Source organism: Entelurus aequoreus, linkage group LG15 (assembly GCF_033978785.1).
Source record: "Entelurus aequoreus isolate RoL-2023_Sb linkage group LG15, RoL_Eaeq_v1.1, whole genome shotgun sequence".
Taxonomy (NCBI): domain Eukaryota; kingdom Metazoa; phylum Chordata; class Actinopteri; order Syngnathiformes; family Syngnathidae; genus Entelurus; species Entelurus aequoreus.
The window spans coordinates 34,412,977-34,439,767 of NC_084745.1; the positions used below are offsets into that span (position 1 = coordinate 34,412,977).

The 26,791-nt window shown below is 39.6% G+C and overlaps 1 protein-coding gene across 1 annotated transcript in view; it reads right to left on the reverse strand.

The window, feature by feature from the left end:
* Positions 1-1,661: 1,661 nt before the first annotated feature.
* The window catches only part of xkr9 (XK, Kell blood group complex subunit-related family, member 9), a 29,581-nt gene continuing 4,451 nt past the window's right edge, over positions 1,662-26,791 (reverse strand). Inside the window, exons 3-4 of the mRNA XM_062021268.1 lie at positions 10,233-10,441; positions 1,662-3,061 (exon numbers count right to left, since the gene is read on the reverse strand). Of these exons, the coding sequence (XP_061877252.1) occupies positions 2,436-3,061; positions 10,233-10,441 (835 nt within the window). The 3' untranslated portion in view covers positions 1,662-2,435. The remainder of the gene's footprint in view (positions 3,062-10,232; positions 10,442-26,791) is intronic.

The following is a 26,791-nucleotide window of genomic DNA, read 5'->3' on the forward strand; positions in this document are numbered from 1 at the left end:
TTACAATATAATTACAACACTTTATGTACATATTTATATACAGATTTGAACAATAAGTTATTCACTGAAATATATTTATTAATTGTGGTTCTTACAAAAAATATATCTTATAAAATATAAAGGTAAAATGTCTCTTAAAGCTCTGCCCCTTTAATTAGTGCATACTAAATCATTTAACTTTAGCCTACTACTACAACCATATTATTTACCAGCAACATAAAGTGAAACAGAGGCAGAGGTGTCCTGCCACAGTCAGTAACAAATAAACAGAAAACAGTAGTGGTCAAATACAAATAAGGCAACAAGAGAAGTATCCTACACTTCTCTTTTGTAAAGTAAATCTGAACAGCCTATATGGGCATCTACATCAATTATATGATTTGCCTGAGAAGCTGGACAGGACAAAATATATATATATATATATATATATATATATATATATATATATATATATATATATATATATATATATATATATATATATATATATATATATATATATATATATATATATATATATATATGTTTATTTATTTATTTATTTTTAAAATTATTTGTGGCGGACGTAATTCTTTCGTGGCGGGCCGCCACAAATAAATGAATGTGTGGGAAACACTGATATTATAATTTGTAATAATACATAATTAGTACATTTTGGCACACCGTTTACATGTGAAGGAAGGAATAGTTTTGGGTTGATTGTAATAATTACATTTATAACAAATATGTGGTCTAGTCAAACATTGACACACCATCCATCCATCCATTTTCTACCGCTTGTCCCTTTTGGGGTGGCGGGGGGTCGCTGGAGCCTATCTCAGCTACAATCGGGCACACATTTTCTTTAAATAACATTATCAAGTGTATCCAAATGTTTGACTTTGCCTTTAGACAAGGATACTGTAACTACATTCATAACAACAAGATTATTAATTAACTAATTTCTTAGCACTATTCAGTGTTTCCCATAAACTGCCAAGATACCTGTGGCGGTGGGGGCGTGGCTATGGGCGTGGTCACCATGACATCATCGAGCAATTTGCATAATTTACTACAATGATATGATTTTCTCTAAAAAGGCTCAAAAAATGTATACTTACTAATTAATAATAACAGTTTTGTTTTAAACGTCCATCCATCCATCCGTCCATCCATTTTACAATATAATTACAACACTTTATGTACATATTTATATACAGATTTGAACAATAAGTTATTCACTGAAATATATTTATTAATTGTGGTTCTTACAAAAAATATATCTTATAAAATATAAAAGCTAAAATGTCTCTTAAAGCTCTGCCCCTTTAATTAGTGCATACTAAATCATTTAACTTTAGCCTACTAATACAACCATATTATTTACCAGCAACATAAAGTGAAACAGAGGCAGAGGTGTCCTGCCACAGTCAGTAACAAATAAACAGAAAACAGTAGTGGTCACATACAAATAAGGCAACAAGAGAAGTATCCTACACTTCTCTTTTGTAAAGTAAATCTGAACAGCCTATATGAGCATCTACATCAACTATATGATTTGCCTGAGAAGCTGGACAGGACAAAAAAAAAAAAATATTATTATTTTTTTTATTTTTTTTTAATTTGTGACGGACGTAATTCTTTCGTGGCGGGCCGCCACAAATAAATGAATGTGTGGGAAACACTGATATTATAATTTGTAATAAAACATATAATTAGTACATTTTGGCCCACCGTTTACATCAATCAATCAATTAATGTTTATTTATATAGCCCTAAATCACAAGTGTCTCAAAGGGCTGTACAAGCCACAACGACATCCTCGGTACAGAGCCCACATACGGGCAAGGAAAACTCACCCCAGTGGGACGTCAATGTGAATGACTATGAGAAACCTTGGAGAGGACCGCATATGTGGGTAACCCCCCCCCCCTCTAGGGGAACATGTGAAGGAAGGAATAGTTTTGGGTTGATTGTAATAATTACATTTATAACAAATATGTGGTCTAGTCAAACATTGACACACCATCCATCCATCCATTTTTCTACCGCTTGTCCCTTTTGGGGTGGCGGGGGGTCGCTGGAGCCTATCTCAGCTACAATCGGGCACACATTTTCTTTAAATAACATTATCAAGTGTATCCAAATGTTTGACTTTCCCTTTAGACAAGGATACTGTAACTACAATCATAACAACAAGATTAATAATTAACTAATTTCTTAGCACTATTAGTCTCCTCCTTATCACATAGCAGACGGATAACAATGTGTACCGTTATTAAATATGAAATACTATAGAAGGCTATTTACATTGACTAAATTCAATATATTGCACAAAATGTTGCATCATGCATAATGATGTAAACCTCAGAACATGAGATAACTAAAAGCAGCGTATATTATGTCATATATTTACGACACTTCTTCATGAGTGACTGTGTGCATTGAAATGTGCATCAAGGCTGCAAAAAGTGTCTTATCCTCCCAGTCTCTGCTTCCTTTTCCAATCCGTCCACTTCGTCGGCCTCATGATTCTTCTTCTTGGGGTGCAGGTAGAGGTAGTACAACACAAGAAACAGAAGCCCCAGCACGGAGCCCCCGAAAATTAACCCGGTGATGGCGAGAAAGAACGTGGCCGTCTGCACCTCAGGCATCAACAAAGCCAAAAGTATCGGCGTCACTATGTTGATAAGAGAGTAGAGTAAGTAATAGACTGTCATGGCTAGTCTAGTGTCCTGACCTTTCACGTTAAAGAACGTAAACGTGAGTATGAATCCCACCACGGCTCGGTAGAGTATCTCATGACCTCTGGTTGTGCAGAAGTTGGTTTGAAGCAGGTGTGACCATATTGTCCCCAGCAGCCACAAAATGGCCAAGGCGATCGCGCTATAGGGACTGAGCTTCAGGAGGAGGCTGTAGCTGAGGACGTGGCTGCTGATGGTGAAGACCTTGTAGAGCAGGTAAATCACAGTAGGGAGTCCGGAAGGCATCTCCTGGACATGGTGGAGGGACCTCCGCAGGCAGCGGCGATAGTCCACCATGGCCCAGGCGATGTTAAAACAGGACAAGACCATACAGGAATCTGAAAGACAGCAGACCGGACCATTACAGATGTTGGTAACTGCTATCATACAAAGTGTTGTAAACTTGATAAGGATGGCACTACTGGTGTTGCAGTCTAAGGGTCAATTCAAAGACTCTCCCTTCCCCCTTCATTTTGTGCATTCATGTCAATCAAGTGGTTTCCGAATTCTCCGTCAGGTAAGCCAAGTGTGAGGACCGCAGAGCCCTCTAAATTAAGTGAGCTCGGGGACCTCCTTCGGAGACATTTTCCACATTACACTGTGCATGCTAAAAACCATGGTAGAAAAAAAAACAAAGAGAAGCCTACAAATGTAAATAACACGCTTATTTATTCATTTACACAATAATGATGCTCATGGTTTTGTTCAGATGTTCATCAGTTGCAACTCAACGTAAATATTGGGTATTTTTAATTGTTGTATTTTTATTGTTTGCTTGTTAAAACGATCGAGTTTCTATATTTTGCTAAAATATTTTTTTCATCAATGTAGAGATAATAAACAGCACATCCACATTGTTTTCACCGCTCGCTACAACAAGTCAGCAATGCGGTTGAAGCTACCGTAGGTTATTGCTTCTAAACAAGTGTTCCTTGTTTTCTGCCTCTTTAGCAATGCAACATAATAAATGTTTGTGAAAAGTCTGTACGCTACATTCACCCTTTGCCATCGCTTTGTGTCTGGAAACACACGTGAGACCAATGTGTAACGGCAGAACTATTGCCAATGATCTGCTTCAGAAACAACAAAAAGTTCTGTTTTCTTCTTGATATAGACAAGCGAAAGAAAATAAAAAGCTCCCAAACAAAGCTAAACATCCCATGCGACGACATCTTAAAAGTAAACAAATATTTGTCACATGTGCTTTACGTCAGTGGTCCCCAACCTTTTTTGCACCATGGACCGGTTTAATGAAGGCATTATTTTCAGGGACCGGCTTTCCACTTGTGCCAGATAAATACAGCAAAAATACGTTCATGAAAAATACAAGTCCCTATAAAGCTGAATTAGTGGGAGCCCTGGGCTTGTTTCTTTGCAATGAGATGCAGATGTAAATCAGCCTTTGGTTACAATCTGTCACATTTATATTTTATATGTTCATTAATGTGCATTGTATCATGTCACAAACAAATGTCAACTTCCTATGAAGTTCCTACAAGATAGGAACTATTTTGTTTCCATTGGTGACTTTGTATCAGAACCAACCAACATAACGTGTGGAGTCCCCCAAGGTTCAATCTTGGGGCCGACTTTATTTAACATCTATATGCTCCCACTAGGACAAATCATGCAAAATAATAACATTGACCATCATTGCTATGTCGATGACACCCAAATCTATGTAGCGCTATCACCAAATGACTATCGCCCCATAGATCTTCTGTGCCAGTGCATTGAGCAAGTCAAACACTGGATGTGCCAAAATTTCCTACAACTAAATGAAGATAAAACTGAGATAATTGTTTTTGGTGCTAAAAAAGAAAGGTTTAAAGTCGTCCAACACCTTCAATCACTGTCCCTGAAAACCTCAAATAAAGCCAGAAATCTTGGGGTTATTTTAGATTCTGATTTACATTTCGACAGTCACATCAAATCAGTAACAAAATCGGCCTACTATCACCTCAAATATGTAAAAAGACTTAGAGGGCTCATGTCAGCTCAAGACTTTGAAAAACTTGTACATGCCTTTATTACCAGTAGGCTAGACTATTGTAATGGTCTCCTTGCAGGTCTTCCCAAAAAAAACTGTCAGGCAGCTGCAGCTTGTTCAGAACGCTGCTGCTAGAGTTCTAACAAAGACCAAAAAATGTGAGCACATTACACCAATTCTTAAATCCTTACATTGGCTCCCTGTACATCAGAGAATTGATTTCAAAATTCTCCTGCTCACATATAAATCACTACATGGTCTAGGGCCCAAGTATATTACTGATATGCTCCCACTATATAAGCCCTCTAGATCACTAAGATCTTCTGAGACCAATCTGTTAGCGGTTCCAAGAGTAAACTCAAATCAAGGGAGAGCATCATTCAGTCACTATGCAACAAATAGCTGGAATAAACTTCCTGAAGATGTCAGACTTTCCCCAACTCTGACTACTTTTAAAACTAGACTGAAGACTTTTATGTTCACCTTAGCTTTCAGCTAAATCTTTTAATCTTTTAACTTTTAACGTCCGCACTGTTTTGTTTTTTTATTGTCTGCATTTTAATTTTGCTTTTATTTTCTTTCATTTCACTTTGTTGTCTGTGAAGCACTTTGAGTCTGCCTTGTGTATGAAAAGCGCTATACAAATAAAGTTGCCTTGCCTTGCCTTGCCTATGAGGAGTTTTATTGTACATCTATAAACAAGATTATTGGTGTGTCTAGTGCAGGGGTCACCAACCTTTTTGAAACCAAGAGCTACTTCTTGGGTACTGATTAAAGCAAAGGGCTACCATTATGATACACACTTAAATAAATTGCCAGAAATAGCCGATTTGCTCAATTTACCTTTAACTCTATGTTATTATTAATAATTAATGATATTTATCTTTGTGGAAACACTGATCATCTTAATGATTTCTCACAATAAATATATATAGAAACAGATAAATATCAATATGCAACACTTTATTTATATATTTTCTCTAAGTGCACATTTTTCAAATTGAACATTTTCAAATGATCACTTCTAAGACAGTTTTGTGAAATCACAATATCCCATTTTAACTAGCTAGCCACTAACATTTTTTAACAAATCATGAATTACTTTGCACCATGTTTGTACAAATAATAACTCATGTAAAATACAAAAGTCAACTCTCAAATTTTTAAATAAATCATGTCACACTTTGAACTGGACACCAAATCTGTTATCTGTTTCTTTGTCAGTTAGAGAAGACCAAGTCTTTAAAATATTTTCTTGGATTTTCAAATTCTATTTGAGTTTTGTCTCTCTTAGAATTAAAAATGTCAAGCAAAGCGAGACCAGCTTGCTAGTAAACAAATAAAATTTAAAAAATAGAGGCAACTCACTGGTAAGTGCTGCTATTTGAGCTATTTTTAGAACAGGCCAGCGGGCTACTCATCTGGTCCTTACGGGCGACCTGGTGCCCGCGGGCACCGTGTTGGTGACCCCTGGTCTAGTGGGACAGGCGAAAGTTAAGTTGGAGAAAATGCAGTCGATTATAAATTATTTAATGTTTCTCTGCGGCCCGGTAGCAAATGTGTCACGGACCGGTACCAGTCCCCGGACCAGTGGTTGGGGACCACTGCTTTACGTCACTGCCGGCAATTGGCGAGGGTAGATGACGTAGCAAAACTTGAGCTACTTCCAAATGCCTAGGGCAGGGGTAGGCAACCCAATATGTTCAAAGAGCCACACTGGATAAAAAAAAAAATAATAATAATCTGTCTGGAGCCGTAAATAATTAAAAGCCTTATAATGAAGACAGTACGGCCTATATCCTCTGCCGGCTGGTCGTCCTACGACATGCGCTTACTAGTGATGTGCGAATCGATACTAAAATATCAATATTGCAGATACCATATCTTTATGCTATAATATCGATTTTCAAATTAAAATATCGATACTTTAGTTATTTGAGATAATGTATCACCAGCATTAACATAGTGAAGTAACTTAATAGCTAAGATCTTGTCTAAATGAAACATGATTGGTGGGAACTGCTTTTTCTTCCGGTGAGGTAGGTGCGTAAAGCGCAAGCAAGAAAACAACTGGCAATTAGAATGAGTCACTCAGTATTGTAAAACAAGTGTGTGTATACTTTTATTGTAGGTTATTTGGACACACTATTAGTTTTTCCCTGGGATTTCTTTTTTTTAGCGTTTGAAGATAATTCCCCAAGAGCAGCAACATTTGAAACACATTTTACCAGACATATTAGGTATATTTATACAAAGTATCTGTATCGGATTGGAATCGCCGATACCAGCCTGAATTTTACTCAGCAGTACATGGCGCAACCGAGGACCGGCTGCGGACAACGACAGTCGAGGCGAACCCGCCCGATTCATCACTACAAGCGTCCGTGGTCTCTCCCACACAAAGATCGCTACAGCTTATTAACGCGCAGGTGCGCCGAAGCCTCTTGCTTGCTGCTGACGAAGAGACCGCTGCCGATCTGCTCCCGCCTCCGGCCCGCACTGTGCGCGCTGGAGGCGGGAGCACATCAGCAGCAGACTTGGCAAACCGGGCGGCCAACGACCTTCTGGGCACTGCGGAGGAGCGGATGTCTGTCCCCACTCAGGGCGCCACTGTTACGTCGGGGTCGCATGTTTATGCGCGGATCGTTTTCCCAAGATGCCGACGGAACTCCGGAGGCAGTGTGCAGGTAAGAAAATTATTTATTGTCCATAATTCAGGCAAGAAAACAAGAACAGAAAAGCATGCCGATTGCATGGGAAGATAGGGTAAAGCTAAGCACAGGAACAGGAAGCAAATAAGACAGACAGAATGAGTGTGGCGAAAAGCAGGAATAAGTAGCTCTCTGGAGCAGGTGAGCGTCCCGAACACTAATCAGAGGCAGGTGAAACTAATCAGCACCCATGGTAACCAAGAACACACAAATCCAGGGGTGCAGAAACAGAACTAAGGTATTCTTTAACTAAACAAAACCTGATCCGGGCAATGGATCATGACAGCCACAGCCACGCCGTGCTAAAAGAAACGTGTCGCAGGCTGGCGCAAATCTTCGTTGATCAAAATGTTGAAAGTTAAATATTTATTCTGCACATTTTTACAGTATTGGAAAACATTGCCACGCCGCCCGTGGCGTAGTGGGTAGAACAACCGTGCCAGAAACCTGAGGGTTGCAGGTTCGCTCCCCGCCTCTTACTATCTAAAAAATCGCTTCCGTTGTGTCCTTGGGCAGGACACTTCACCCTTTGCCCCCGGTGCCGCTCACACCGGTGAAATGAATGATGAATGATAGGTGGTGGTCGGAGGGGCCGTAGGCGCAAATTGCAGCCACTCTTCCGTCAGTCTACCCCAGGGCAGCTGTGGCTACGAAAGTAGCTTACCACCACCAGGTGTGAATGAATGATGGGTTCAGAAAAACATGTAAAGCGACTTTGGGTACTTAGAAAAGCGCTATATAAATCCCAGGTATTATTATTATTATTATTAACAATGTTTTTGTCATGTTTGTACTCCTATATTAACCATACTAAAACAAATATATATTTTCTCCACAGCTTTTTACATTTTCATACATTTTTCAAAACGCTCCAGGGAGCCACTAGGGCGGCGCTAACAAGCCTGGGGCTGCGGGTTGCCAGCCCCCGGCCTAGGTGCATATTTTCAACACTTCACCATGGCACTAGATTCTAAAGTCAAGGGGGAGGATTAAGAAAGAGGGGTAATTTGGATTGAGCCTAAACTGAAACCAAGTCAAGATCAAGACTGTAAAGGAGTTAAGACCTAGTACAAAACTGAGACTCCATCGTGTTACGACCAATCAATTTTAAGACTTTGAGAAGTTAAGACCAAGTCAGGACCAAGACTGGGGAATTGAGACAAAGTTGAGACAAAAAGTGAAAACCACGTCAAGTCCAAGACTTTCAGGAGTTAAGGGCAAATCAAGACCAAGACTTTCAGCAGTTAAAACCAAATCAAGACCAAAACTTTGAGGGGTTAATACCAAATACTTTTAAAAGTTATGATCAAATTCAAGACCATGAATTTGGGGTGTTAAGACCACATCAGGACTAAGACTAGGGAATTGAGACATATAAGACAAAACGTTAGAATTAAGTCAGGACCAAGACTCTTGAACTTAAGACTTTAAGAAGTTTAGAGCAAGTCAGGACCAAGACTTTGAGGTGTTAAGACAAAGTCTGGACAAATACTGGGAAATTGAGAGAGAGTTAAGAAAAATATTAGCACCAGGTCAGGTTCAAGAGGTTAAGGCGCTAAGACCAAATCTGTTATGATCTGTTGCACCAGATCAAATCTTTTGTTGTTTGCATTATTTTATTTGCCCGTTTACAGTGTGTTTTGGGTTTCATGGGCCACACGGCCCCTTTTTCTTAACCTTCTGTTGCTAGGAAAGTTTGTTACACACGTTTGTTTGTTGTTTTTTTTTGCTTGTTTTCACGCTACCTAATCAGAATCAGAATCAAAAATACTTTATTAATCCCCGAGGGGAAATTAAAATTTTCAAAACAATCCCATTCAAGTAATAATCAAGTATAATCAATGCTATGTTGAGCTAATACCCAAATTGTGGGTTTTTTCGCCCTGTGTGTTGAAATTCAAGTAACGATTTATCATACCTGCAAACTGGCTGAGGTCCTCTGCATCCTTCGAAATTGCAAATACTTCACAACATGCCAACATATGACAAAATCAAGTCCAAGACTTTGAAGAAGTAAGATCAAGTCAAGACCAAGACTGTGAGGTTTTAAGACCAAGCTGGGACCAAGATTGGGAAATTGAGACAAAGTTCAGGCAACAATTTGGAACCAAGTCAAAACCAACACTTTTGAGTTGTTAACAAGTCGAGTCATAGACTTTGAAGAGTTAAGATTAAATCAAAACCAAGACTTAAGTGTTAAGACCAAGTCAGGACCAATACTATTGAAATTAGACAGTGTTCAGGCAAAAACTTAAAACCAAGTCAAGACTATAAGACCCTTAAGTTGCAAAGATCAAGTAAAATTTAAAACTGTGGTGTTAAGACTAAGTCCAAAACTTTAAGTTGTGATCAAATCAAGAGCAGAATTTTTAGAATTTAAGACCGAGACTGCGGAGTTGAGACCAAGTGAAGAAAGACTAAGGTCTTCCAAGTTAACAAAATGCCTTTTTAGTTGAGACATAGTCAAGAACAAGACCAAGGGAATGTGAAACCAAGTCAGGATTCTGAGGAGTAGAGACCAAGTCCCAGGCATGTCGCCGAGGAGTTCGGACAATGTCAACAACAAGATTCCAAGGAATTAAAACCCGACATAAAAAACTTTGACGGATAAAAGAACAAGACTGAGGGAATGTGAAACCAAGTCAAGACCAAAGACTACAAGAGGAGTAAAGATCAAGACAAAGCAGGAAGATTCCAAGGTAAGACCCTCTAAAAATTGTATTGAGACCAAGAACATAGTTTATGCACTACTAAAACAATGACCAAAAATATAAGACCAGGTTTTATATTCACGTCTTTGACGCTTACACTGCATGATGGAGGCGTCGCCATGGTGCAGTGCTTTGTAGATCTGCAATAGGAGTTGGGGGACACTCTCCAAAAAAGCCTCAAACAGTTTGAGCATGCTGAGGTCGGTGGCTTGACAAAACAGACGATGGTGCACTTCCTTTGTCTCTTCCTCATCGGGGCACTTGATCCAAACCACATGGAACCCAGTTTTGAGCAGTTGGTAGTACCTAAAAACAGTAGAAAAAAAGTGATCAATCACAATCTAAATTTTGTAGGTTGGTAGAGCTGTTTTAAGATGAGTTTAGTTGACTAGTTTTCAGCGTAAATAATTTTTAATATGCTTCCGGGGCTGCACGTTAGGGGTAGTTGTCGTGATTTGGAGATGCAAATAGAATGCACGAATGCAGCTTGAAGGTAAAATAATATTTAATTACACCAGTAGTCAACTAACTACTGGTATAGCTTTGGCTGCAGCTTTTGGGAAGTTGAAAGTCACTCTGGGCGCAGCTTGAGTCATTGATAGTTGGGGGTGGTTAACTGTCTTCGCCTTGAAAAAAAATCCATGGCGGGCTCATCCACCAGCATGTCTGCGTGATCCAAAGTCTGTGGGGGCGTGGCTGCGCGCCCCAGTCACTCGCGCTTTCTTGCACGTGCCTTGAGCACTGGTGACGTGGCGTCATCCTGTTCTTCAGCGCTTGGGCTACACTAGTAATAGCCCAAGCCGTGAATGAAGAGGCAAAGTGGTGAATGGGTTTCTCGTATTCAACACCTTTTGGAGAGGAAGGGTGCAGGGCTTGAGCCCCTTGCAGCAGAGGAGGTTGAGTGGGCTGCGCGTTGTGACAGAGTGACGAAGATGTGTCGGCTCGACACATGGCCAAAGCGTTTCATTAAAGAAAGGAGGATTCACCCTGCCCCAAGTGGAGGACTTCAAGTACTTCGGTGTCTTGTTCAAGAGTGAGGGAAGAGTGGATCGTGAGATCGACAGGCGGATCGGTGCGGCGTCTTCAGTAATGCGGACGCTGTATCGATCAGTTGTGGTGAAGAAGGAGCTGAGCCGGAAGGCAAAGCTCTCAATTTACCGGTCGATCTACGTTCCCATCCTCACCTATGGTCATGAGCTTTGGGTTATGACCAAAAGGACAAGTTCACGGGTACAAGCGGCCGAAATGAGTTTCCTCCGCCAGGTGGCGGGGCTCTCCCTTAGAGATAGGGTGAGAAGCTCTGCCATCCGGGAGGAGCTCAAAGTAAAGCCGCTACTCCTCCACATCGAGAGGAGCCAGATGAGGTGGTTTGGGCATCTGGTCAGGATGCCACCCGAACGCCTCCCTAGGGAGGTGTTTAGGGCACGTCCGACCGGTAAGAGGCCACGGGGAAGACCCAGGACACGTTGGGAAACTATGTCTCCCGGGTGGCCTGGGAACGCCTCGGATCCCTCGGGAAGAGCTGGACGAAGTGGCTGGGGAGAGGGAAGTCTGGGCTTCCCTGCTTAGGCTGCTGCCCTCGCGACCCAACCTCGGATAAACGGAATAAGATGGATGGATGGATGGATGGATGATTCACAGGCCCCCAGACAATCAACTCCTCCGGTGAGACTAACGCTTCCAATTCCTTGAGCACTTTTCTCTGAAATTCTTCATCCGTGTGTTGCATTGCGAAATCACTTGTTGGCTCGGGAACTCTGTCACGTGTCGTAGAATTTCTGACCTTTTGACCTATATTTCGTGTCTTTTAAGAATGTCCGCTCATTTTCAATTCTCTTGTATTTTGTGCCATTGAATGGACCAGTTGTGGGACAAAAGTGAATATTAAGTCGTGTCAACCTGTCTACAGAATGTGTTGACTGTCTAAAGGATTCGAGTTGTTATGGAACAGATAGGAAAAACAACAAGACATTGACGCACTCGATAAGGAACAATGACGCACAACAGACATATAAAAAATGGCAGAAGACTGGAACTCGACGGTGATTTTGGCTTGTGTGTGTCTTGTTGGCTCCGGAGTAACATGTGGTCTGTCTGCACGGCCAACTTAATTCAACCTGCACTTCTGATAATGGGTAAATAAATGTGTTGTACTAAACTACTTTTGTTGCCTGCTTAAGCTTCGGACAATCCACTACACACGCTTCCTGGGCCGCATGCTAGCGGTAGTTGTCGTGATTTCGAGATGCAAATGGAATGCACGACTGCAGCTTGCATGTAAAATAATATTTAATTACTCCAGTAGTCAAACTCTATAAACAAACAAACTTTCGTGCAGGGATGTGCACGTAAAACAGAACACTAGTGAGCGCACACAAAAAAAGACTATGCGGAAACTCAAAACAAGGCTACACTTATGGTGAGGGGTGAAAAGAACGAACAGCGTGCCACAGCAGTCAATTCTCGAGCGCTGACTAAAACGCTAGGCTGGCGTAAATAGGCTGTTAGTTACGAACTCAACTACAGTGGACCTAACAGTGCTCTGAGCAGGAGTCAACCTCAAGTCGCTTCAGAAAGGACAAACTAAAACAGGAAAACAAATCAAAATAAGAGCGCTAGACCGGAACTAAATCATCAAATACAGGAAAATGACAACAAACTCAAAATAAGGCTGGTGTGACACGCCGTGACAGAAAGTTAATTTTTTTTCTCATGTGATGGCTGAGATATAATTGTAAGTTTTTTTTCTTGCAGTAATAAACATGTACTTACAGTAGCAGTAATAAACATGTACTTTGTTGTGGATTAATAAAGCTTATTTTGCCCTTTCTTTTTGCCAAGTTCGTCAGATGCTTTTCACAGTCTTTGTGTTTAAATTTGTTCACTAATTACTTTTTCTTCAATAATTTTCTCTTTTATAATTACAGAGGGAAAATCACAACGATGCATTGCAACTTGCCCCTTCAATTCAATTGCAACAAAACTCTAAAAGAAAATTGCACTTTTTGTTGCAATTTGTGCAAATTCAAGCATCTCAAAAAAGGCCCACAGGATCCTGGTGGGACTGACTAATTTTTTTCAAATGTATTCACTAATTACTCTTTCTTCAATAATTTTCCCTTTTATAATTACAGAGAGAAAATCACAGCGATGCATTGCAACTTGCCCTTTCAATTCAATTGCAAAAAAAATGCAATTTGTGCAAATTCAAGCATCTCAAAAAAGGCCCACAGGATCCTGGTGGGACCAACACATTTTTGTCAATGTACAAAAACGTTTAATTGAAGATAAAAAATAAAGTTTGTTAAAATCGATATTTTTGCGTCTTGTCACCTTTTTCCTCACACACAACACAAACTGGGCGTTGTCAGAACCCTACAACACAGAGTTGATAATGTTCCTACCAGTCCACAGGCCAAACAGAAAGAGCATAGGCATTTTAGGGAAGCCCTCAAAACCTGTGGTTACCCCAGCTGGTCGTATGTGAAAAGTGCATCCAATTCCAGAAATAACAAGAACAGAATGGATGAGGAGGAAAAAGGTCACAGGCGCAAAAATATTGTTATTCCGTATGTATCAGGTCTATTTGAGAAACTCAGAAGAATGTTTAACCAACACAACATCCCAGTACACTTCAAACCAGGCAACATCCTGTGACAGAAACTGGTACATCCTAAAGACCGGACACCCCACACCCACAAAAACAATCTGGTGTATGCTATCCAGTATAATGATAAATGCACTGATTCATATATTGGGGAAACAAAACAACCACTAAGCCGACGCATGGCACAGCACAGACGGCAAACTCTTCAGGCCAAGACTCAGCTGTCTACCCGCACCTCAGGGAGAAACAGCACTCCTTTGAGAACAAAAATTTACTAAATCTGGACAGAGAGGACGGATGGTACAAAAGAGGAGTGAGGGAAGCCATCTATGTCAAGTTTGAAAAACCATCACTGAACAGAGGAGGTGGTCTGCGACACCAACTATCTCCCACACACAACACCGTCCTTTTAACCATTCCTAAAAGACTCTGCAATTTAGCCTCCAACAAATAACAGGAGTTAGAGACACTATGGCCATAGATGGTCCTTTGCGCCATTTGTTTACAACTGAATAAAATGCTAACATGGGTGATAACGACTGTATTGGGCTGTAAGTGGTCGATCCACAGCGATCGTTCAGCCACACAACACCTCAATGCTCAGGAGGGGAAATTACACTTCAACGACTGTCATTGGCTTTGACAGTTAGGATTGATTGTTTGCATCTCAACAGTTGTTTTTCTCACTACGATCGGGCGAAATCATCCTTGCCCAGGCACACCCTCCTGGTTTTTGGGAGTATAAATATTTGGGGTTTTGGCACCAGCCGCTAGACTAGATCTGACCAATCTAAGTCTACTTGGATGAGAGGCAAAATGTATTCGAAAGACAAACCAAACAGTTCAGTTGTGATCGATTGAGTGCCCTGACATTACAATGATCTGGATGAATGAGAATATCCATAGACATTTGTTAAAAATCCTGTGCTTTCTGAGGTCAGGTTACAACCCCCCCCCCCCCCCCCCCACTAATTGCAAATTCATCAAATCACAAGTGGGTGTAATAATGAAAGATATTGCAACTTTTTTGAAAATGCTGCAGCAAAATCGGGCATTTTAGGCTGCGACGATCACAAAAAAAGCCTTTGAAATACCGGAGGCACTGACTGAAGAAAATGCACTTTCCATTGCAGTTTTTGGGAAGAACTTTTTCAAGTTCAGGCGTCTGAAAAAAGGCCCCACAAGATCATGGTGGGACTGATACATTTTTGTCAATGTTCAAAAATGTTTAATTTCAGATGAAAATAAAGTATTTTTGGTTGATTAATTGAAATGCTGTGCTTCTTTGGATCAAGGCTACAAAAAACACTTAAAACATTATGTGCAAATGCATCAAATCACAAGTGTAATAATGGAAGACATAAACCTAAAAACATAGCAATTTTTTTTTAAATGCTTCTGCGAAATGAGCCATTTTATCCTGGTGGACAAACAAATACCTTTCTTTCAATGTTCCAAAACGTTTAAGATGAAAATAAATCATATTTTGTTAGATGGGTTGAAATTCTGTGATTTTTAGGGTCAGGGCTACAAAAACACTAATTACAAATTCATAAAATTATAAGCGGATTTAATGTTAGTAAAAGAAAAAAGCATTAAAACATTGCAACTTTCTGGAAAATGTTGCTGTGAAATCATGCATTTTGGTCTGTTACAATCAAAAAAAGCCTGGAAAACTGCAGTGCAAGTTTAATTTGTTAAGACTTGTTTTAAGTTAAATATCTGAGTATTGACTAATATTAACTGCAAGTTTAGCCTATAGAAATGACTGAATTTTTTTTTTGCACATAGAAAAACACGGGACAATGTTAGACAGAGAAATAGAATCTCAATGTGGTTCTACCAGTTTGTGCAATTCGTGCATAATTAGAATACTTCAGAATAGGTACTTACAGTAAAGACACTCCCTATGTATGTTTTAGCTGCTGTGCTATTTTGTCAAATACAAAATTAGGAACGATAGCAGGGGCTTTTACCTGGTGAAAATACCTGCGCCACACAGATGGAGAACTGCAAGCCGACCTTTGGGGAATCCTGATACTGGCGCTATTCCTTGAGGGTTTATGAACACATCATTGATGTCGTCCTTGTACCAGGCATAGCTGAAAACCTGAGTCACCAGCATCCCGACCAGAACAAAGCCAAAAGTCAGTGCTGACCATACGTAACGTTCGTCGACAATGTACTTCACGGAGAGTCCCAAGTCTGTCAAAATGTCCGCAACGTAGAGGAATAGTCCACTGACGGTTAACAGCCATCGCAGTTTAGTGTATCGGATCTCTTTGTGATGCATCTTGGACTGCAACAAAATACTTTCTCAGGAGGGACACTTGTCTCCTGGCTTGCAGCAGGTCAGAACCATCTTCATCCATTAACAATCCCAACCTGACGTTAAAAAAAAACATGCTGGTATCATCTCTTTTCTATCTGGAGCTCTAAAAAAAAGATTTACACTAAGTAGCCAACAAAGGTGTTGGCAGGTATTAGTAATAATAATTCATAGCTGGAAAAAAAAATCCCATTTGTTAAACGGCAACTCACAGGTGTGTAGACAACAACTGATGTACTATTCCTTCGTACTTCTGACAAGGTCCAACCTCAGCAAGACTGAGTGGAATGTCATTACGTAATACACGTGCGCATGCACATGCACACGTTCCTGCTCTCTCATAGCAACCATCTATTTTTGTTATTATTATGAATGGATGTGATCACAAATGAAGAGTTGAGCATGTTTTGTTTCAGTTCAGGAGAATGAATGAAGACAGGTGTGGTGTGATCTTTTGAGGTGTGGCTGCTCTCTCACCTCACGTCATATGACACATCACAAGACAAACCTTGTAAACGTTCCCCCCCCCAACACTTAAACATACCTCTACTGATTCAAAACTAAAAGTATAATAATAATAATAATGCTTATCTCCAGTAGGTTGGTTTAGTTATGAGGACATATTTTTTATTTAATTTTAAGCCCCCCTACCTTTCGTAATAATACATTTTATTCACCTGCAAAAATATAAAACATTTTTAAGAGGAAAATTCAGAGGGAAAATATTGAAAATGTATCATTATGCAGAGTAAAATTAAATGTGATGAACATTACGGCAATTAACTCAAGCAATTAATTCCTGCACATATTCTGATATTTATTCATATATATAATTTGTTTGTTGACATATACTCCTGCTTTTGTTGATTTGTTAGTGATATCAATATTTTCTGATCTTTATCGTTGTTTCCTTGTTTGTTTTTTATTCTGGCCTTCCGTCTTTGTTTTTTACTCTGGCCTTCCGTCTAATGAGGAAATGGTAGACACATGAGTCATCCTAAGTGTGAACAGGTTCAATACAGGAAGTCAAAGAATTCTCAATAATTGCTGAGACAAATAGAAGGGGCAAGATTAAATAGGCTCTGCTTCTCGCTACTCCTTTTCGAACATGTCGAATTGTGCAAATGTAATCATTTGATGTTCTTTAGTTAGTAACCATATTAAGAGTATGACCAAAGTAAATACAACCATTAAAATTATTTTCATTATCTTCTGTTTATCAATTGTCAGTACAACTTGTCCCCATAGATATGCTAGAGCCTATCCCAGATTGTTTAAGGCAAGATATATTATTATAAATTAATTTTAGTCATATATTACTCGTAACTTGTACTGTTTGTCCTCGTTGGAGTCACAGCAAGCGAGAGCCTATCACAGCAGACTTCAGGCGAAAAGCAGGATGCACCTCGGACTGATGTTCAGTTCAGTTCAAAACAATAAATAGGGCAGTTGTTCTTAACCTTTTTGGAGGTACTGAACCCCACCAGTTTCATATGCGCATTCACCGAACCCTTCTTTAGTGAAAAAAAAAAAAAAAAAGTTTTTCAAATTCAAGAAAAATTTGTATGTTTTTTTACTGGTGCACAAAACGAACTGTGCATGAACATCACCTTGTTCAAAGAACAAAACCAACACAGTGCATGAACTCACAACAAATTACACACCTTACATACATTACCATGAATTGATAAACGTGGACCCCGACTTAAACAAGTTGAAAAACTTATTTGGGCATTACAATTTACTGGTCAATTGTACGGAATATGTACTGTACTGTGTAAACTGTACTGTTTCATATAATGTATTCTCTTCCTTTGCAATCTGCTAGTAAAAGTTTCAATCAATCAATCAAAAAACCTGCAAATCAGATGGAAAATTAGAGGGAACATTGTTTGGGGGTATCCAAAATACGCCTATAGGGAGAAGTTTTTATTTACACGATAATTCGGATGTGTCTATACCTCCGTGGCGGAGGCTCCGCCGAACCCCTGAGGCCGACTCACCGAACCCCTAGGGTTCGATCGAACCCAGGTTAAAAACCACTGAAATAGGGGTACACGATATAACTTGTGTGTAATTTGATAGAGGGAAATTAAAAACTTTAATTGGTGTCCAGTTATCGAAGTAGATTAAAAGGTTTCCGTTTCAACAATGTATTCTTTTATTCCGGGAATTCTTTGATCATTTTGCATAGGTAATAATTATGTTTATAATATATTTCACATTATAGTCAGTGTCCCTACTAAATCCAAATTAGGGGTGTTCTGATCAGGGTTCTATGCTACCGATTCCGATACCAATCATACATGAGTGAGATCGGCTGATACAATACCGATATCAACCACACACATTTACTGTTGTATTAAATGGTTCCATTTATTTATGGTGAGTGCCATTGACAGTGTAACAATGTCAACACAATATTTGAACTAGTTTCTTATTCTTTTTTATTACATACAATTGTGTGAGAAAAACATAGTCAATTATACACAATGACTAAAATGCAAAAGCTAAAAATTTTCATTTCTTTGGTTTTCACCCTTAAAGTCCTCGTGTCCAAATAATTATTCCATGAGTTTGTAAACATTAACAAAATCAACAAAAGAATGATTTTCAGAAAATAAAAATATTGACCTTATCATTCTTGTATTAATGATATACTGATACTATCCTTGCTTTTGATGCCACCAATTTATGAATCATTCCGTCCTCCTCCTACGTGTTGTGTACTGTGACAATGCTGACATACCAACAGTTGTTGTTATATTATCCTCTCTCTAGATTCTTTCTTTCTAATTTCCTGTTAATAACTACATACTTTTTGCTGTAACGTGCTAACTTTACTTAAGCATTTATTTCTTGGTGTTGTTTCAAACTAGCTTAGCGGTTAGCTTATCTATTAGCATACCTGCTTCTGGCTTGCTCTCGGTGTGTAACATGTTTACATCGTCCACCAGTGATAATGCTACATAACAATAACACTTGAAAATGAATTTCCCCAACGGGGACCAATACATCTAAATCTAATTTAATCTAAATACTAACAAATGCAGTTTATTTACTGTAATGGAGGGGATTATTGTTCCACACTGTTTATGGAGACACGTAATGAGCTGCTTGCAGTTTGTCAGCCGTGGAGTGAAAATAATGTCAGCAGTGGGATCGACATTAAAAGGTATTAATCGGCAATGGCAATCACATAGTTTTTCACATAAATCACATCCCTTTTTTCACTTCCATAATCCAAATGAAACTTGTTTTCTATACCATTACTATTTTGTTCAAATGTATGCATTCAAAAAATAGGTGGCAAAATAGTTTCATCAAATAGGTTACAAAAAGTACATAGTAGATCAACATTATGGATGGATCTTCTCAAAACGCTTTTACATGGTAGGGTTGTACGGTTATACCGAGTATTAGTACCACGGTACTAATGAATATAAAAAAGGTACTATACTACCTTTGAAAATAGTTTTGTTTTTTCAATGAACAGGATGATGGCACGCAGTGGTGACATTGCTGGTAATATGAGCCGAGGCGCATGTTGTGAGTCAATACACACAGAGAGCATTTACAAGCGAAAACAGTGTGGAGACCGAAGAGGGAGAATGGACGCATTTTGGCTCAACACATAACGATAAATGTGGAGCTGTAAACCCTGTGGCGGTGTAAAACATAGCTAGCAAGGGGCTAACGTCTGTCCGCTGTGTTTTCGCTACTTCTGAATCACTATTCCTCACCTTCATGGCGACAAATAAAGTAATTTTCTTGCAAGTATCATCCCTGCAGGACAAGGAATGGCTAAACATGCTTCACTACACACCATACCTGGGTACAATGGCGAACCGCTAACAGCAAATTAGCACAACTTAATGTAAAAAAATAGGTGCATCTACACAAATATCGACTAACGATACCAAGTACAAGAGCTACAAAGAATACATCAATATTTTGAAATGTTTTAAATTATATGCCCACAGTTACCAAAATATTGGTATGGGTACAACACTAAAAGGCAGTGGTGTGCCGTCAGGGCCAGCAAGGCCTTCTCTGCTTGCCTAACATAACCAGAAATCATGATCATAATTAAAGATGAAAGTAATGTTTTATTTACTTTCCCTAAATATCTAAACATATTCATAGTCTCTTCATGTCGTATTATGCTCCTTCCAGCGCTGTTGTTTTTAGTTTATAGAGTTTTTATCCAATCAGAATTCAGCTAGCTTATGTTGCCATGCTGTACCACATCCCACATCAACCTTAAGAAAGTCAGTGACTTCACTATAAAAGTGGGTGACATTGTTATCACCAGGAAAGATGAGGTCACCTACCTAGGTTCCATTCTAGAAGCTAATCTTTCCTGTGATAAAATGGCAACCAAGGTAATCAAAAAGGTTAACCAACGAACGAGATTTCTCTATAGAATCTCCTCTCTGGTCAACAAAAGCACCATGAGGATTCTAGCGGGAAATCTCGTTCAACCCTTTTTCGATTACGCATGCACCTCCTGGTACCCTAGCACCTCCAAAACCCTCAAATCCAAACTCCTAACATCCCAGAACAAGCTAGTCAGATTACTTCAGACCTCCACCCCAGATCCCACCTCACTCCTACCCACTTCTCCAACGTGGGCTGGCTCAGGGTGGAGGACAGAGTTAAACAACTTGCACTGAGCCTATGCAACCTACTAATAAAAGTCTCAATCAATCAATCAATACCAAATCTGCCAGAAGCCTTCAGATTCAGCAATGCGGGTGTCCGTGCACTGTAAGTGAACGGACACAAACATTTGATAGACAGTTGCGATAGCCAATCAGATCACGCGTTGTTGTCAGTAAGGCCTTCTAGATGGCCTAAGGCAGATATATATAGTGATGTTATGAGCCAGGTAACATAAGAACTCCATTACCAGAATGCCACAGTATTAAAGAACATGCGCAGTAGCCCCGTTTAGGTTTAATGTAGACATGCCGGCAGCTGGATATTATTGAAGAGCACGCTGTGGAGTAAACTTTAAGAACTCAGCCAACACGCCTCGTCTGCATCTTTTATGATTAGACAACACATATTTTTGCAAGGCCATTTTCAAGAAGGATATTTAAAGAGAAACTACATCTTGTGAGACCATGTCGGCCAACCCCGAAAGCTAGCTCAGCTGTCGATGAAATGTGAGTCAAGATATTTTATTTCTTTATTTTTGCACGTTTAATATGTTTTTTGCTATTTTAATTTTGACAGTACTAAATAAGATATATTTTAATTGCTGATGTGGGTTTATTGATTTTTAAATGTGCCAGAAAATAACCTGTTTTGTACAATGACCAGTAGTGTGTAAATGTGTTTCTTTATAGTATTTCTCCAGCAATGATTTGATTTGATTTTTATTAAGGATCCCTATTAGCTGGTTGCCTCAACAACCCACTAGTCTTCCTGGGGTCCACAATTCAATACAATTACAAGTAAAAGCATATAATTATAACTACACAATACAGAAAAAAATAAAAGGATCAATAAAAAACAAGCAAAGAATTTACAGTCACAGAATAATAATTACCATATAAATATAACTACACAATATAAAACCAAACAAATCATCAACAAGCAAACTAATTTAAAAACTCAGATAAAATATTACTCTCTTTTTAAAAACCTGTTTACTTTCAATGCTGGTGAGAATTTGAGGCAGGTTATTCCAGAGCAGTGTTGGGTTAGTTACTGAAAACCAGTAACTGGTTACAATTACTAGTTACTTTATTTCAAAAGTAACTCAGTTACTAACTCAGTTACTTACACCAAAAAGTAATGCGTTACTGTGAAAAGTAACTATTTAGTTACTTCTTTTTTTCCCCCTTTTTTTTTAAGGCTCCCATTAATGCCCTTTTAGTCTTCATTTCAGTACTGTTATTGCACTGGAGAATAATACAATGTGTTGATCAACTTGACATGCATTTGCATCACTGAACTCTGCTAAGCAATGTGCTCTACATACAACATACAAACAATGTGGTCTACATACAACACACAAACAATGTGGTCTACATACAACACACAAACAATGTGGTCTACATACAACACACAAACAATGTGGTCTACATACAACACACAAACAATGTGCTCTACATACAACACACAAACAATGTGCTCTACATACAACACACAAAGTCTGCTAAGCAATGTGGTCTACATACAACACACAAACAATGTGGTCTACATACAATACACAAACAATGTGGTCTACATACAACACACAAACAATGTGGTCTACATACAACACACAAACAATGTGGTCTACATACAACACACAAAGACAAAGATATGTTTCAAAGGGCCAATTTATTTCAGGCCAGAACAAATTGCCAAAACTATTTTAAATAGCTGCAACATAATGGCACTTTAAAGGCCTACTGAAATGATTTTTTTTTTATTTAAAGGGGAATAGCAGATCCATTCTATGTGTCATACTTGATCATTTCGCGATATTGCCATATTTTTGCTGAAAGGATTCAGTAGAGAAAATCGACGATAAAGTTCGCAACTTTTGCTCGCTGATAAAAAAAAGCCTTGCCTGTACCGGAAGTAGCGTGACGTCACAGGAGCTAGTATTCCTCACAATTCCCCATTGTTTACAATGGAGCAAGAGAGATTCGGACCGAGAAAGTGACGATTACCCCATTAATTTGAGCGAGGATGAAAGATTCGTAGATGAGGAACGTTACAGTGAATTACTTGAGAGGCAGTGATGGACGTATGTTTTTTCGCTCTGACCGTAACTTAGGTACAAGCTGGCTCATTGGATTCCACACTCTCCTTTTTCCATTGTGGATCCCGGATTTGTATTTTAAACCACCTCGGATACTATATCCTCTTGAAAATGAGAGTCGAGCACGCGAAATGGACATTTAAAGTGACTTTTATCTCCAAGACAATACATCGGTGACACACTTAGCTACTGAGCTAACGTGCTAGCGTCGTTCTCAAATGAAGATAGAAACAAAATAAATAAACCCCTGACTGGAAGGATAGACAGAAGACCAACAATAATATTAAACCATGTACATGTAACTACACGGTTAAAAATTCTCAGCCTGGTAAGGCTTAACTATGCTGTTGCTAACGACGCTAAGGCTAATTTAGCAACTTAGCAACCGGACCTCACAGAACTATGATCAAACATTAGCGCTCCACCTACACCAGCCAGCCCTCATCTGCTCATCAACAGCCGTGCTCCCCTGCATTCCAGCGATCAACGGCGCGACGAAGGACTTCATCCGTGGGTTTGGCGGCAAGCATCGGCTAGGCATCAGGGTAAGTAGTCCTTGTTGTGTTGCTGTAAGTATTGTAATGCCCCGCAGTGGAGAAGGAGTCACACAGACGAGGATGCGCTGCTCAATCGCTTTATTAACAAGCGGTAACTGGTTGTAGTTCAAAAAGTAACGCACACACATACACGAGCTGCTCTTAGCCAAAACTCACGCTCACACACACTCAAGTTCTCCGCCAACTCACTCGCGCATGCGCGTTCCCAAACCCTTAAAGATACAGACTTACACTAATGCAAATATCACAGATATTACAGTATTGTACTTAGCCGCTAAGACACCGATCGATCCCACCTACAACGTTCTTCTTTGCAGTCTCCATTGTTCATTAAACAAATTGCAAAAGATTCACCAACACAGATGTCCAGAATACTGTGGAATTTTGTCGAAGAAAACAAGAGGCTTTTCTATCGGGTCCGATGGGGTCCAACCACTTCCGTTGCTTTTGTGACGTCACGCGCATAAATCATATCCAAAGGAGTTTTTCAACCGGAAGTGTGGCGGGAATTTAAAAAATGCACTTCATAAGTTAACCCGGCCGTATTGGCATGTGTTGCAATGTTAAGATTTCAGCATTGATATATAAACTATCGGACTGCGTGGTTGGTAGTAGTGGGTTTCAGTAGGCCTTTAACTTTAAGTAGATAGGATCTTTGATCCAAGACACAACTTACATTTAACTAAAATGTTATTTTCTTTGTGCTCGACAAAAGAAAAGTAGTGAGAATGTTAAGACACTCGACTTCTGGCTTCACCATGATGTCTTGTTAGTTGTGAGAGTAGCGAATGTGTGTGTGTGTGTGTGTGTGTGTGGCCCTTTAAAATATGACAGCATGTGGGTGAGTGACGTCAGTGAGTGAGTGGGCGAGAGAAGTGAGGGAGCGGCGACAGTGAGTGCGTGCAGGTTCTCTAGCTTGGTGGATGGCTGCGTCCAATAAAGTCACAAAGTTGCAACAAACCGCCGGCCTCGTCATTCACCCTCAGCTGTAAAGACCCACTTCCGGGTAAAGTGAAAGTTGTTAGCCCCGAAGGAACGTCTCCCCTGCGCCCCTCAACTACGGTATGAGAGCCCCCCCGCCCCCACCCACAGAAAGCACGTACGCCTTTTCTTTTCCACCGCAGCGCTGCCACAAAACACTCAGATCTTCAGTTTCTAGCCGATACTACATAAAAAATAACGTAAAATAACGCAGTAACGCATCATGTAGTAACGGTAACTGAGTTACTGAATATAAAAAATAACGCGTTAGATTACTAGTTACCGCCGAAACTAACGGCGTTACAGTAACGTGCTACTTTGTAACGCGTTAGTCCCAACACTGTTCCAGAGCGATAAAGATCTATAAATAAAAGATTTCCGCAAAGCATTCTTCCTGGGACGAGGGAGTACAAAATGCCCCTCACTGGATGCCCTGGTATTGTGATTATGTATAGTGCTACTGTGAACTATTTGGGCCATGAGAAAAGCAGGAGTTTTACTACCGGTTACTGATTTGAACAATATAAGAGTATTAGCCGACAACCTGTTCTGCACTGTTAGCCAGGAAAGAGAAGCATGCATTTGGTTCACATTGGTTCTTAGTGAACAACCAAGAACCAGCCTTGCTGCCCTATTCTGGACAATCTGGAGCTTACTGATCTCACCACTTGCAGCAGACGCCCAGACTGTAGAACAATAGTCAATATGACACAAGACTAAACTCTTAACAATTTGACAAAGAAGAGGTGGATCAGCAAAAGCAGCACATTTTCTGGAAATACCAACAGCCCTTCCCATCTTTGTAACTACAGGTATATATATCACTGATATGATTTGACCAGGATAGAGTGCAGTCCAGCATCACTCCAAGGAGCTTGGCACTTCTGACCTGTTGAACTGTTGAAATACCTAGCCTCAAATCCAACTTTGGGTCACAAGACAACCCTTGCCTAGTCCCCAATATAATACTTTTTGTTTTTGAGGTGTTAAGAACAAGTCTTTTACATACTGTCCAGTCATGCACAGCTTTTAGTTCCTCACTCAATACTACATTAAGTACACTGCATGATGGTGCAGCATGATATAAGGTTGCATCATCAGCATAAAGAACCAATCTTGCACGCCCGGTAGCCCAAGGTAAATCATTGGTGAATATAGAAAAAAGTAAAGGTCCTAGGCAACTTCCCTGTGGAACACCACAATCCAAACTTCTGCTATTAGACAAGCTGCCATTAAGATACACCTGTTGTGATCTTGAGGACAAATAACTCTGTATCCACATTAAACTTGAAGTATTAAAACCATAACATTTAAGTTTCTCAATTAAAAGAGAGTGGTCAATCACGTCAAATGCAGCACTAAAATCTAACAGCACAGCTCCAACCAACATAGAATTATCTATAGCATTAAGCCAATCGTCCGTCATTTGTATAAGAGCCGTGGACGTAGAGTGGCCCGTTCTATATGCATGTTGAGAATCAGTTGCTAGCCCATTTGATTGAAAGGAAGCTTGAATTTGTGCATACACACATTTCTCCAGTATTTTACATAACCCAGGTAGGATGCTTATTGGTCTAGAATTGCCCTCATTGAAAGCCAATTTGAGGCTTAATGATCATGTGGGGACATAAATTATGGTATTTTGAGAGGTAATCATTTTACAGTAGGATATTGAGACCACACTGTTTATTAGGTCAGGATTATTAAAACAAAAAGACATTGTAGGATTGCATACTCTATTAGTGATGTTCAAAGCTAGAAATAAAGTTCTTCCGAAGGACTTACAAAAGTTATTTGTGTTCACGTCTTAAGATGAGAACCACAGAAGGCCGTATGATTTTAAACATCCAAGAGTGCGAACAAATTTGAAGCAAATGTGCTCGTCTGTTGCTGGTGTGAAAGCATGGAATTCTCTAGACAAAGACTTAAAAAGTTGCAAGAATATCTTTGAATTTAAAAAGAGTTACAAAAAGAGACAACTGGAATTATATCAAACTGATTTTTGATTTTGATTGGACGTGTCATTTTGAAAATGCTTAAACGAAAATTAAAAGTATGTTGGAGTTGGGGTGTTGGTGGAGGGAACAGTGATAAAGTCATCCAAAATAATTTGTGTTAAAAAGGGGGCAGATAAATATAAGAATAGTATTCTTCCATCTGCTCCTTTCTGATCATGGAAATGTATAAGAAACAAAAAAACAATGAAAGTGTCAACTGTATATGGCTTGTATATATGCATTTTCATGAAAGGAATAAAAAGAAATGATGATGATGATGATGAATCATTGAAGTCGGACATCACTGAAGGCCTAGGTGGGAAACACACGGCCCGCCACTGATAAAAGCATACTTGCCAACCCTCCCGAATTTTCCAGTAGACTCCCGAAATTCAGCGCCTCTCCCGTAAACCTCCCGGGAC